This window comes from Stylophora pistillata, chromosome 2 (assembly GCF_964205215.1).
Source record: "Stylophora pistillata chromosome 2, jaStyPist1.2, whole genome shotgun sequence".
Lineage (NCBI taxonomy): Eukaryota > Metazoa > Cnidaria > Anthozoa > Scleractinia > Pocilloporidae > Stylophora > Stylophora pistillata.
The window spans coordinates 52,305,034-52,318,488 of record NC_142520.1 but is presented as its reverse complement, the minus strand read 5'-3'; the positions used below and the strand labels follow the sequence as shown (position 1 = coordinate 52,318,488).

Genomic DNA, 13,455 nt, shown 5'->3' with positions numbered 1-13,455 from the left:
GGTAAAGCCTGTTTACGAGCCAAGTGGCCCATCGGGCCGGCGCTTAAATCCGGTTTGCGTCGTATGAAGCGACAGGGAGTACTTCTACTCACCCTGGATGGAATACTAGACCATCGCAGGGTTACCCCCGGCGTTAAATTTGCCGCTACCCATGTAATCCTCATGGGGTAAGAGAGGCAATGTGAGAGTAAAGTGTCTTCCCGGAGAACACAACACAATGTCCCCGGCCAAGGCTCGAACTCGAGGTAATTTATTTCAGTGGAGAATTTACTATTCAAAACTTTAATTTACAAAGCTTAAAATGATACCAGTCTAATTGAACACGAATTTATCCTGAAAAACAAAATAAAAGGAACAAATAAAATCAAAAGGGGTCAGATGGAAAACGCGGGGCAGGGGTCTCAGAGTACGAGGTCCCAGAGTATGGAAAACACGGGATCCGGTTGAAACCGCGGGGTATCATTTTCTTCATCAAATTATGAATTTCCGTCATAAAAATGAAAAACCGAGGTTTTGAACGAAAAACACGTTTCAGGCCGAGACGGCGAGTTGATTTTCATCGAAGTTTAAGCTCACAAAATTTCGACTTCTCATTTCTAGCGAGGAAAATTCATATTTTGGCGAAAAGTGGCGCCCCATGTTTTCAACTTAGACCTTGCGTTTTCCACCAGACTCCGCCTTTTCCACTAGACCCCATGTCTTCCACACCCCGTGACCCCGCATCCCCGGCCCCGCGTTTTCCATCGAGCCATTAAAAGGTGGTTTAGCTTGTACAAAGGTAACATGGAATGAAAAGCGAAAGCTATCCTCATAATAGTTATTTAACCCTGGAAATGTCAGTTGGGAATGCACTCTGACTTCCCATAACCTAACGGTTTATATTTCTCTTAGCAGCTGTGCGAGCTGAGACAGTTAATCTTTGTTGATCTCAGTTTTATTTTTTAAAACTTTCATAGATCATCGACCCTACGAAATTACAAGGTTAATTATGCATCTACAGGTAGCGTAAACTTTAAATGTGTCTGTACAGTTTTCATAGAGTTTTTACAGTCGTATACACAGTCACTGATTTTGGTTTGTGACAGCGTGACAGCATGACACCTATGATATTATCATCTCTTGTAAACAAGTTTGTCTGGTTGTGTGAACTGCGTCATGGGTTGTCCCCCGATTCCACAAGTTCCAACACCAACCTAGAAAGGAAAGAAGAACTATGTCAGTGTTTTGCACATCTCAAATAAATAATCAGAATTATTATTGGTGTCAGCTTCTAAAAATGCCAAGATATTTAGTTGCAGCACTGTCCTCTAACTAAGATGCTTGACCATCTCTTTAGTACATAAGCAGTTCCAAGCATGACAGGCAGTTATGCATTACCAAGAATATCTGGTGTGACTAGCTTCATCCTCAAATAAGGTCTTTATGCTCTTCAAGATTGTTCCAAGTGCATAAACTACATTTTGAATAACAATGCCCCTTTAATCATTAAGAATATCTGGTGTGCCTAGCTTCTTTTCAAATCAGGTCTTTATGCTCTTCCAGATTGTTTCAAGTGCATAAACTACATTTTGGATAGCAGTGCCCCTTTAACCATTAAGAATATCTGGTGTGCCTAGCTTCTTCTCAAATCAGGTCTTTATGCTCTTCAAGATTGTTCCGAGTGCATAAACTACATTTTGGAAAACAGTGCCCCTTTAATCATTAAGAATATCTGGTGTGACTAGCTTCATTCTCACATCAGATCTTTATGCTCTTCAAGATTGTTCCAAGTGCATAAACTACATTTTGGATAACAGTGCGCCCATAATCATTAAGAATATCTGGTGACTAGCTTCATTCTCACATCAGGTCTTTATGCTCTTCAAGATTGTTCCAAGTCCATGGACTACATTTTGGACAACAGTGCTCCTTTAATCATTATAATATCATCATAATCCATTATCCAATACCTTGATCATTATCATAAGCAATACTATTGTCTTTAGAGTGAACAGTTTTGTCATAATAAGTCTCATTTCTTTTATCATAATCATTACCATTACTATCAGTGTAACTATTGTCATTATCATTGTTATTAAAATCATTACCAAGACATGACTCCGCACATTACAGTATATGTAGATTGCCTCACCTTTCCCTGGATTGATTCTGGGGAGGCAAAAATGCTCTTTTTTGACACACCCTTTAAACTCTTTCCAGATTTGCTGGATCCACCTCCCTAAATCAAGCAGAAAACAAAAACAAAAAAACCAAACAAAAGTCTACTCACCACAAACAAAGAAACAAGACAATGCTATGCTTACTACATGATGCAGTGTGTTATGACAACAGAATAACACAGATAAACCTCTAAAACTGCTATTTAATGAGCTCAATTTCTAAAAACATACAACAATTGATCAACAACTGCAAAGAAAAACTGTTGAGACAACTAAGCTACATGTACACAAGCCAGTTTATCCTATTCCCCTGGCCCTTTACTCATTTTCAATGTTATTAAATAAATGTTTTTACCCTTGGAAAACATATTTTGCCATAATTATTTAGGTGAACAAGAAGAATTAACTTTGACAAAGCAAGGGGAGAAGGGTGTTTCTTTTTTTTTAAATGTCAGGTGGTAATATTTGGTGACATCTTATGCCTGAGGACAAATTGTATCAACAGGTGTTGTTTCTGATTGTAACCCTCTACCCTCCCCAGGTCAAGTCTACAATACAATACAATGTTATTTATTTCGAGAGGGTAGATACATGATTAACCCAATAAAGAGTTTTCTAACACATGGCCCTCTAATAAACCCACCCAACCCACCCCAAGGGAGGACATCCATCACACAGTAATCTCGTGTGTGGGAAATTAACGTCTCCTACCCCAGCCCTGCAGGAGACGGGACCTCCATCTACTCGTCCTTATCCGAGAAGACTAGAATATCTAACCATTTCTTGATGTTATAGAAAGGCAGCAAATTCTACTCAATTATTTTAAGACCCTGAGTGTTGGTCCGGGTGGGGCTTGAACTCTCGACCTCCCACACAACAGTCCAGCACTCTACTCATTGAGCTAACCGGGAGGCGATTTAATGTGACAGAGGTTACAGTTACGTGTAGTGTGCGTCTTACAGGTCTAGCCACCCATAAAGGCTCCTGTTTATACCCAGTTTCTGTAACATGAAGCTAGCTGCCTCAATGTAGGTTAAGCAACACCCCCTCCCCCTGAGAGTTCACCTGTACCCATTTAGACTACTTGTGTGATGACGGTCTGTGATGAGAGTCTAGCGTCGAGCCAAACAATAGAACACAATAATTTGGCTATGGCTTGAATCTGGAACCCTTGATTTGGGGTCCCGCCAAAAAGCGTCAGACCACTGCATCCCTCAACTACACAAGCGAGAGTTTGGTAAAGTTATTTTCATGATCATGTACCCATACAAGCACACATTCCCATGACACCTTTGCAAAACCTCATCCAGGTTTTCTTACAACAAGGAGTAAGTAAAATTGCTGTATACATACTACTACAGCAAAAGAAAAATTGACTATGATGATAACACTAGTAATTTAGGTAAAATTGAAGAACAGCTCCCCAAAATATCTGTCGGCCAACTGTTGGCTGTTCAGAAACGAGTAAATAGACTGTCATCTTGGTAAGTTTGAGCTTTCACAAATACCTCAAAATGAATTTTGACAAACACCATGCAATAGAAGTAAATTTCGAGTGCAAGTGTCTTAATCGCCCAATAATGCATTGCAAACCTCATTATTGACCATATCGATCTTCATTTATGTGAACTTGAGGTGTAGTATTTGACCGACACATTTTGTTCTGATGAAATTGGAAGAGTTTAGTTACTTCGATTTAGCAATAAGTATAGGTAGTCACATGATTTTGAGCACACTTTGGAATAAATAAGCACGAGTAAATTTTTTCAGACTCACAAAATTTCAAAATCTCGGTGAACAGTTGGACGACAGTTGGCTGAGAGATATTTTGGGGAGCTCTTCTTCAATTTTAACGTAATTTAAATTATAATAAAATACACACCCAGACTTACTTTTGAATTATTAAAGAAATCCAACCAGTTCTGCTTGTCTTTTTCCCTTTGTTCTTCAAGTTCCTTACATAAGATGAACATAGCCATTCAATATTACAGTTATCACAGTGACTGTTGATTAACACTGACTGTCAGACTAATCATTTAGGAATATAATACCGCGTAGAACAAAAATTCTGTAGGCTCTTAATTTTTTAGATCTGCAATATTTCGGTGTCTTGCTGGAACAAGGTTTTGTAGTTTGATTTGACCAAATCTCTGAATTCTCTTCTTTTACAACACCTCACCTTGGCCCTTTGTTTCTTTTTCATCATTTTCTTCTTTTTCTGTTCACGGAGAGCATCCTCATCAGCCCTGCCAAGAAAAAAATTACATAAATTAATAAAACAGATGTCTTGAAATCATTAAAATAGACTCTGTAATTCAACATGAATCACACAAATTTAATAAGCTTTGAAAGTTGACGATAAAAATGCTTCAAGTCAGAGCAGATGACATTAGTATCTCCAGTGACCAGTGTCTAAATTCTCCCCACAACATCACCCCCTGAAACTCACATTACAGTCAAGAGAACAAAGGAAATTATCAATAATAAATAATAATAATAATCCATTTGTATAGCACCTTTTCTACAAGATTCAAAGGCACTGTTTACAAAAATTGGTAAAGCTATGTAGAAAGTAAAAATAATCACAAGAAATTGACATTAAAACTAGGCACTAAATACACAATAGATAAATAGATCACCAATTAAAGAAGCTCTGGTTGTTTAATTTATTCTCCTAATCTGCACTTAAGGAAATTAGGATATTTTCCAATTGTCAAATTTTGCAAATAAGCTACTTAAATCTTTCAGATATAAAAAAAAGGAAATCCTCCTGAAAAGGCTGAGTTCGCTTCCGGTATCACCTTAACTGATATGAAGAGATACAGAAGCTACACATACATGTTCATAAACAACAGTACCTGGATTTCTTTGATGTGCTTGGCGCTGCCACAATGCTGGTTTCAGCCACCCTTTTAGGTGCAGAAGAACCAGCTTGGTCTTTTTCTCTTAGTGATGAAACCTGTATTAAATTGAAGTGCACTGTTTCAACACTGTTTGATTTCTCTTGACTTTGGTTGTGAATATTTTATAGTAAAATTTTTCCTTCTCTTTCCTACACTGGTATATTTTGTTCTTATGCATTACATGAACATGTACAGTATGCATGTGTTTTCATAACTTCAACAGATCACAATAAGGAAAAATTAAAGTCCACCATGAAATCAACAGTGACACTAGATCCTTATAACCATCTTTTTCTCTTAAAATTGTTCCTTTCCTACAATTATGTCAACTGGAATTTAACTTCATGTTTAGGGCTTTGAGGATCACCAGAAACCTCTATTTAGTTTGAATAATCATTGGTCTTCAAACAAGAACCAAGCTCCAAATTTTCATTTTCTCTGAAGAACAGCATCTAGCTTCAATATGCACAAAGGACCTTTTAATAGAACCCTTAATGTTCTGGGGTTATACACCAACTAAAATTGCACTAGTGAGCAATTAACCCAACATCCTCTGTCTACGTTTCTCAATACAATGCAAACTGAAGTAGATAGTGTACATTGCAAGTAATCTGATAACAGCCAACACTTTAAATGAGAAGAGGTCAGGTATATATAATATATATAAAAGAAAAAAAATTACTTCAGCACAAAGACCAGCATGTACAACTGTAGTGGCTTGAAATACAGTGCAACTTTAGAAGAGGGAGAGAATCAGGACAACACTTTTCACCTTGGTGGCACTTTGAGAATAAATCTGGGCTTAACCCTTCAACTTCCAAGATGGACCGAGGCAGATTTTCTCCTTAAAATGGCCACACAATGTCAAGCAGACAAGTGATGAGAATAAAGAAAGATATCAATTTAGGGGATTATTAACTGATCCAATACCAAATTCTCTAAACTTGCATTATAGGAAATGTATAGCAGACAGTAAGGGGAATCACAAAGAAGATCTTGGGAATGAAAGAGCTAAGGGGATCTGGGTTCCAGGGTTTACTCCTCACTACTGACCTTTACAATTTCTGTATTTCCATATTTTTCAAATGAAACTGTGCATGTTGTAAAGTCTTCTGATATACTATCAATAGTTGCATCATAGTAACTGAAAAAAAGAAAATAACCATTATGCCCTAACTATGATCAAACTCTAAAACACAAACACACAAACTAAAGAAAGAAAAGGAACAAAGTTGATGCAAATTCAGCTTCTCTGTTCCCAACCTGCCTGAATCCAAGGGATCGGTCCTAAGATTCACTCCTACATCTCTCTCTGGCTGTAGTACCATTCCTTGTTTATTAGCAACCAATATTTGGTGCCTCAGTATTACCCCTTTGAGCTGTAAGAGTGACTAGCATCTAAAATCTCCCAACGGTATCACCTCTGAATCACTCATTAAGGTCAGGAGAATAAAGGAAATGATCACCAATTGAAAAAGCTCTTGATTGTCACACAAATTCTCCTTGCCAGCACCTTAGGAAATGTGTAGAAAACAGTATGGAGAATATGCATACTGATGTACAAAAGTAAAGGGTTAAGGAGCCCATTCGAAAAAGTATAAAATGTAGGAAACATGGTCGTTCCTCCAAACGTACCTTCCATCCTGACTCCACACAGCTTGACATTTTTGTCCAACTTTCCATTTCAAGGCAGCTGAGGGAATGACAGTTTTCTAATAGAAATGAAGAACATCTATGTAGAAGATCTTAAATTTGTTTAACATGAATCTCTAAAAATGTAAAATCTCTCTTACATATTTCATTATTTGTGATCAAATAAACTTTGATTTCATCATCAGCTGATTCAATCTGGATTTCTTGAGGTCTGATAGTTTCCTTATATGGAAATCAATAAAGTATACAATGTGCTTTTCAACCAATTCAACCTCACTGACATGTTTTTTGTTTTTTTTTTGTTAGTTTGAAGATTGTTGTAATACAGATTGAACAAGGGAAAAAAAACTCAAACTTGTCATTTTGACCAGAAATTTAATTAAAACTACAACATAAATAATGTCTCATCATAACTACGACATAAATAATGTCTAATAATTTCAATGCCGATCTTAAGTTCAGTAAACTTCATATCTACAGTTTTTTGTAACACTTCTTACTAACAGTAAAGATAACAAAAGAACACATATACAACGTAAAGCTTACCTCGTTCACCTTCAGAAGATCTAATGTAAGATTTATCACCTCCTGATATAAAAAATAAACAGCAAGAAAATAAAATAACCATGCGTATTGGAGGGAAAGGGTAACTTTTCTGCAATGGTTTGGTTTTGTGTGCGTTTTGATCCAAGAAACTTTTTTTGGGTTGACGTATTGCAAACACACTCGATGGCCTTACGCGAAAGAGATAATGTACCATCAAATAAAAACATTCAAAGAGTAAATTCTACCTGTAAATCTTGTTTTAACTTGATGAGTTCGTCATTATCTGGATCCGTAGTCAGCGCTGCTTCGACCTAGTTCAAGAGGACGAAGATTTCAATTTTTTTTCTTCTCTATTATAGACAATTTCGAAAGAATACTCCAATAAAGCTACAAGGGACCTATCTTTTTCCTTTTTCTTCCTTTCAAATATAAAAAAGAAACTCGCCTGTCTGAACTGAGCACGATATTCAGTAAGATTCGCTTGTAATTCTTTCGCATCCGCCATGTTTGTTTCACTGAGAGTTAAGCGCGCGGTTCCTAAGCTTTCAATGTCCCGGATAGAAAACTACATTGTGAGCGGCTGCTAAGCTGTCGTGGTCTTTAATCGAACACCAACACGTGAAGTGACACGTCCCACCAGGTTGTGTTATAGTTTGTTTTTGACGGAAATGTCAGACATCAAGATACCAGTTGATGTTTTATTTATAGGATGAGGGAGCCAACTCGGGATATTCAAACAGATATTTTATAGTGTTTTTTAATTCATAATGGGCGGCGCGGCGCCTCGCATATGTGCATGGAACTTTACGTCCCGTTCGCGCCTTCCCTTTTGGGTGCAGTTTTATCTCAGTTTCTCTTCTGTTTTCTAGTATTTTACGAGCGAAGCGCAAACTGTGATTTGCGTGACTCTTTTTGCAAGATGCTAATGCCAAGGCCGCACATTAATTACTTAAAACGAAGTTTAGTCACAGCGGTGCGTTTTTGTGGAAATCTTTACCTGAGAAAGTCAGAGAAATCAGAGCAATAGGTAAATTTAAAAAGCGAATTAACTGTGTATTTGTGTCATCGGATTCTCACTCGGCAGTCTTGTAAAACAGGATATTGATAGTTTTAACTAGTTTAATTTTGTAAATAGATAGATTGGGACGCTTTCTTTTTACTTGGGATTATTTTATCGAGTTTAAAATAAAGATACTGGTATTACAACCGCTATTACTACGCCCGTCTCGTCTTACAGTTATGCTCATTATGGCTGTCACAATGTCCCCTGAGGAGGGTCCACCTTCACGGAGAAAAACGACGCCTTCTGGCGCCCGAGACACGCCTATATTCTACCTCAGGTAATCGCTTGGAAATTGAACATTTCATGAGATTAAAGGAGGCATCCCAAGATTTTGATCATCTTGGATTTGATGATTTCCAGAATGTGGTCTCTTGTTTTGGCTGCTCAACCGGTTTATTCTTTTTCCCGAAACCTGCTACCTCTGCTGATGGGGTGATTATCATGCTGTTTTACGAACTTGGTCGATATTCTACAAAGTTTCTGCTGCTTTTTCTCTCCAGCGCGGATTCTGACATGGATCTCGTAAACATCATGAATTGTGTCACCCCATGGCCTTCATGTGCTGTTCCAACAGCAAGTTCGCAAGACGCAGACCTTGGTAAGCGAGTAGGTTTGTATGGAGATTGAAACACCAGTGAAATTTCCGTTGGAGCATGTGGGTTGTTTCTTTTGAGCTCCACGAATCGTACGTCATTCACTGCTTGCTGGGCTGGTGGAGCATTAATTTCTTCGTAAAAGTTTCTTCACACCATTCCAAGCACGAGGGTTTCTGTAGCAATACAGTATGTGATTCGCCAGGGAATTCAACTGCATAAGTAATTCCCACACCAGGAGAGCTGAGCTTGGACGCAGGACAGGGAAAGCTTCTCTCACCGTTTACATCACAATAGCCGCGGGAAAAAGTGACAAAAATATGGATCCAGTTAAAATGGCGAATGTCTTGACAAGTCAAGTTTCGCCTTTACCAAGTCAGTCACTGGGCTGATTTACCGACTTAGTAATCATCAATATATAACTGATGATTATTTATGTATATTTTAGTGACACTTTACCTATTCAGTGATGATTTTATCTCGTAAAAAAAATTTAATGTATAATTCGTAATGCACTAGTTACCAATCTTGTCAATATTTTGACGTTTTATTTACACGAGGATTAATGTCTTTAATTATAAATGCACGACCCCACAAGCTTGTAGCTTTAGATTTTGATCGTGTTTAAATAAAGGTCATCTATCCATCCATCCATCCATCCATCCATCCATTTCACTTTTTTTGCGCTTTCGAAATCCAGCGTAAACCATAGCGTAAAAAGACGCGATTGCTTTAATGGCAATTGTTCCAACGACGCACTAAATAACGTAGAGGGTTTGTGAGATCTTCTCAGCCACGCCAACAATTTTCATTAAGGGGGCTGGAATTGTTAAAAATATGGCCATGAGCCAGACGACCACCTTCAGAATTTCAATGAGGCGTCTTCTTACAATGATCTTGTAATCAATCCATTTTACCCCTGCCACGCACCTTTCCCAGCTAAGAACTGTTAGATGGAACAAAGATGCCATAGAAAAACAGTACATCGAGTAGACGTTGAGGATGTCTAATAAGCAAATATGCTGAGACCAAATTTCCCTGACCATTAAGAAAAAAATGGCGAGAGGTAACCAGTTCGGGCCATAACCATTTCTGGATATCGTTTTCGAGCTTTGTGATTGGGTGAGATCAAAACCAAAACAAAGCAAATTTGGCCGAGAGGTACTGGCAACAAGAAGAAGTTGAATCTTTCTATTTTTGTGGCGGCCATGTCGTAATGTGGTAGTAAGCCGAAACAGAATTCTCTAGTAAGGACTGGACGTAAGATATCATTAAAACGATTCATTTATTTCAAACATTCAACATGCATGCCGTCCAAATCCTCGCATTCTAGAAGAGTACAGTGGATTCTCTCAAGTACAAATTCTTTGTAACGCTGTGGTCCTTCCACCCAGAGTGTCTCAGGAATAGAAGCTCCTCCGTCAGCCTGGATGTTACTGTTGAGTCTCCATTGATTTTCCTATTTGGGGTTACAAGAAAACCGATTATATAAGGGTGAACTGAATAACGCGCACTGATAACAATAGGGACGAGAGAGGTGTGACATCGCGGAATCGGAATAATTTCATTTCTCTCCAGTATAGATCGAGGAAAGACAATATCCTGCTTCTCTCCGATTTTTAAATAGGCATGCATTAATTTTCAGTCCAACAAGCCTTTACGAAACAGTAACAATAAGGTAGGAAAACAGTCACTTGCCCTGCCGAACCCTGCTGACCTGCTGCCCTTTGACATCTTCTAAAGTGCATGTCTTTCTCTGCGATTTGCTGAATATCTGGACTTCTCGTCGAGCCTCTGAAATGCATACCATTTCTCATGGAAGAAGACAAGCCGATGCTTGCGGGTCATACGTGTTATCATCTTCACTTTGAATAATAAGCGGTGTTCCACGTAGAGCTTTGGGATGTGTCTAAAACGAAGACCCATAAACGAAGACCTAAGACGCAAGACCCACTGGTCTAAAACGAAGACCCTGTGGTCTAAAATGAAGACCCTATGGTCTAAAACGAAGACCCACTGATCTAAAACGAAGACCCTGTGGTCTAAAACGAAGACCCTGTGGCCTAAAACGAAGACCCTGTGGTCTAAAAGGAAGACCGTGTCGTCTAAAATGAAGACCCTGTGCGAACTCCACAGAGAAATCGCTTCCACCCCGAACAGATCGAGGATAGATGAATCTCTCTGCTGTCAAGATCGACATTGATTTCAAAACGTCTTCCAGAGCTCCAATTTAAAAGATTCTTTGTTTTGCAGCACTGAACCTAGTCCGCGGCAGATTTGTGCCACAGAGACGACAGTGTCTCGAGATATGAAATGTGTTCATCCATGCTATTAACCTGATCTGAAATTTACAATGTAAGCTTTATGAGGTCCAATATGTAATTGTCCTTTTATTCTAAATTTCCCGGCCATAAGGTATGGTTAAAATTAGTGGCTTACGCAATACTCCGGCGATGGATCTGGACAAAGGGAATCCGCCTAGTAGTTTGCGCACTAACAGACTTTCAACATCCGTGCACTCGAACAAAAACCTCGTGCACTCGATTGGAATTTAGACAGATTGAAAGCAAATTTATTCTAGTTTTTAAACATATTTTTTTCAGGAAATTATAAAAAAAAAAAAATGTTATATACCTGAAAACCTCAACTAAAGAGAGGTTACTCCTCAATCGAACGCTTCGCAACAAGCACCTCCACCCGACTTTTCATCTGAATTTTTCTGTCTCGTCATCGTGGCCGCCATCAATTCTTAGCTCAATGTGTGTAATAGTTTGTCTTCTGCAATTTTGCAAAGTTTCATGGGATATGGCCAAGGAACAAAGTCGCTAGGGCTCGAATTAAATTAATGAATGGGTTTCCTCTAGGTCCCACCACGACACCCATATTGGTGACGTCATCAAGTATCCAGAAATGGCTATGACCCGGACTGATAACGGCATGTTTACTGTACCCACGGGGAGATCTACAATAGCTAAACTGCACAATAAAATGTTTTAGTTCGTTTGGAGCTCTTTCACTTTCTTTATGGCTGTGACGACTAGCGCGTTCAACGCCATTGTTGTGGGCTAATTGTGAAATGAATAACCTGCTCTCTGTTTTTTTCTTTATGTGAGTGCGAGGTGCATGTTTCTTTTTCCTTTTATGGTAGCCTTAACGAAAAAGGTAATGGGGTTTCCTGAGCCTACTTTAAAACGGGAAACGCGACGGAATAACACGTTGCTTGAATGCTTAATCAACGAACTAGAATTAGCTTTAAAAGATATTACAAAGTAAGAAAAGATTTAGTTCTACAATGATGGACTGCAATAACTATTTTGTCAGGATATATCGACACAATAGGCAATTTCCGAATTACTCTTTGAAAACGAGGCGTGGTGCTCGGCTATTTGTATGAAAATGAGTTTGATTTGCACGTAATTTAAAACTTGTGATCATAAGAAAGGATAAGCACCAGGACTCCCTTTGAAAAAGAGGCTAAAGGTAATTCGGAAATGGGCTTTCCACACAGATCAGAATAATATACTACCGAGGAGACGGAATCAAACTTTCGTCCAATTGTTTCTCTAATCTACATCGGCAATTGCGTGGCACAATACTTTTAGTTTTTGTTATTGATTTTCATAATCTAAAATACCTTTTTCCTTTTTGTAATTAGGAATCTCAACAAATCCACATAATTTGAGTCCATCGTGTTGACGGTTAAATCGTCGGTTGCTCCTCTCAATATCTCCTTGCTTCCCCACTTTTAAATAGTAACAATGTGAATCCCTCAATATCTCTTTTTTAATAATCAACGCTTCACTCATTTTCCATCTAAAACATCATTTAACTCAACCAATCTTTCGATTCAATCGAACACTTAGTCACCGGAGTAATTCAAGCTGTTGTCAACTTCCGTTTTCCACCATGTGAAAACCAAGGAAAAATGTATGAGTGTGCAAGCTTCAAATTTCCACCGAGAATGCCAGAATAAAGAAACTAAAGTTGTGGACGAAGTATTTATAGAAAGTGAGATAAGGGTTCATTTTAATATCACCGGGGATCCTTTAATCTGATTGGCTCTCAACTGTGTGATTTATTCACGAATCGCACCATCTTTTTTACTCTAAATCGCATCTTTTTTCCCAGCCAATGAGTAAGATTTTCTTAAAAATACAACAACTAATTCCTCGTTTAAGGAAACTAATCAAGTTGCAAGAAAATGTAAAGCAACTTTGTAACTTTCTACAACCAGCTCACTACTGGATCAGTACAACATTTGTACAGACTAAAAAATCCTGTATCTGAGCCACTGAGTTTTGCGATTTCAAAATGGATGCAATGAAGCGGTAATCAAACTTCGTGTAGTGAAATTTTGGTCTGAAATTTTGGTCATACTTGGGATTTCAAATCAAACTTGTGCTGCGCACTCGTTTGATTTTGAAGTAACGCGTAGGATTTCAGACAAAATTGCACTCCACTCAATTCGATTGCCATTAAAAATCATGCAAGTATTGAAAAGAGTAATTCGCTATACTCGTTTGATAAATTTACCAGTC

At 38.3% G+C, this 13,455-nt stretch overlaps 1 protein-coding gene across 1 annotated transcript; it reads right to left on the bottom strand.

The window, feature by feature from the left end:
• Window positions 1-228: 228 nt before the first annotated feature.
• On the bottom strand, window positions 229-7,810 carry LOC111345037 (survival of motor neuron-related-splicing factor 30). The gene is made up of 10 exons (XM_022952289.2): window positions 7,707-7,810; window positions 7,507-7,572; window positions 7,262-7,303; window positions 6,698-6,774; window positions 6,116-6,206; window positions 5,018-5,118; window positions 4,339-4,405; window positions 4,052-4,114; window positions 2,132-2,218; window positions 229-1,193 (listed from the first exon to the last, which is right to left on the bottom strand). The coding sequence occupies exons 1-10, from the start codon at window positions 7,764-7,766 to the stop codon at window positions 1,113-1,115; spliced, it is 735 nt and encodes a 244-aa protein (XP_022808024.2). The 5' UTR covers window positions 7,767-7,810; the 3' UTR covers window positions 229-1,112.
• Between the last annotated feature and the right edge of the window lie 5,645 nt (window positions 7,811-13,455).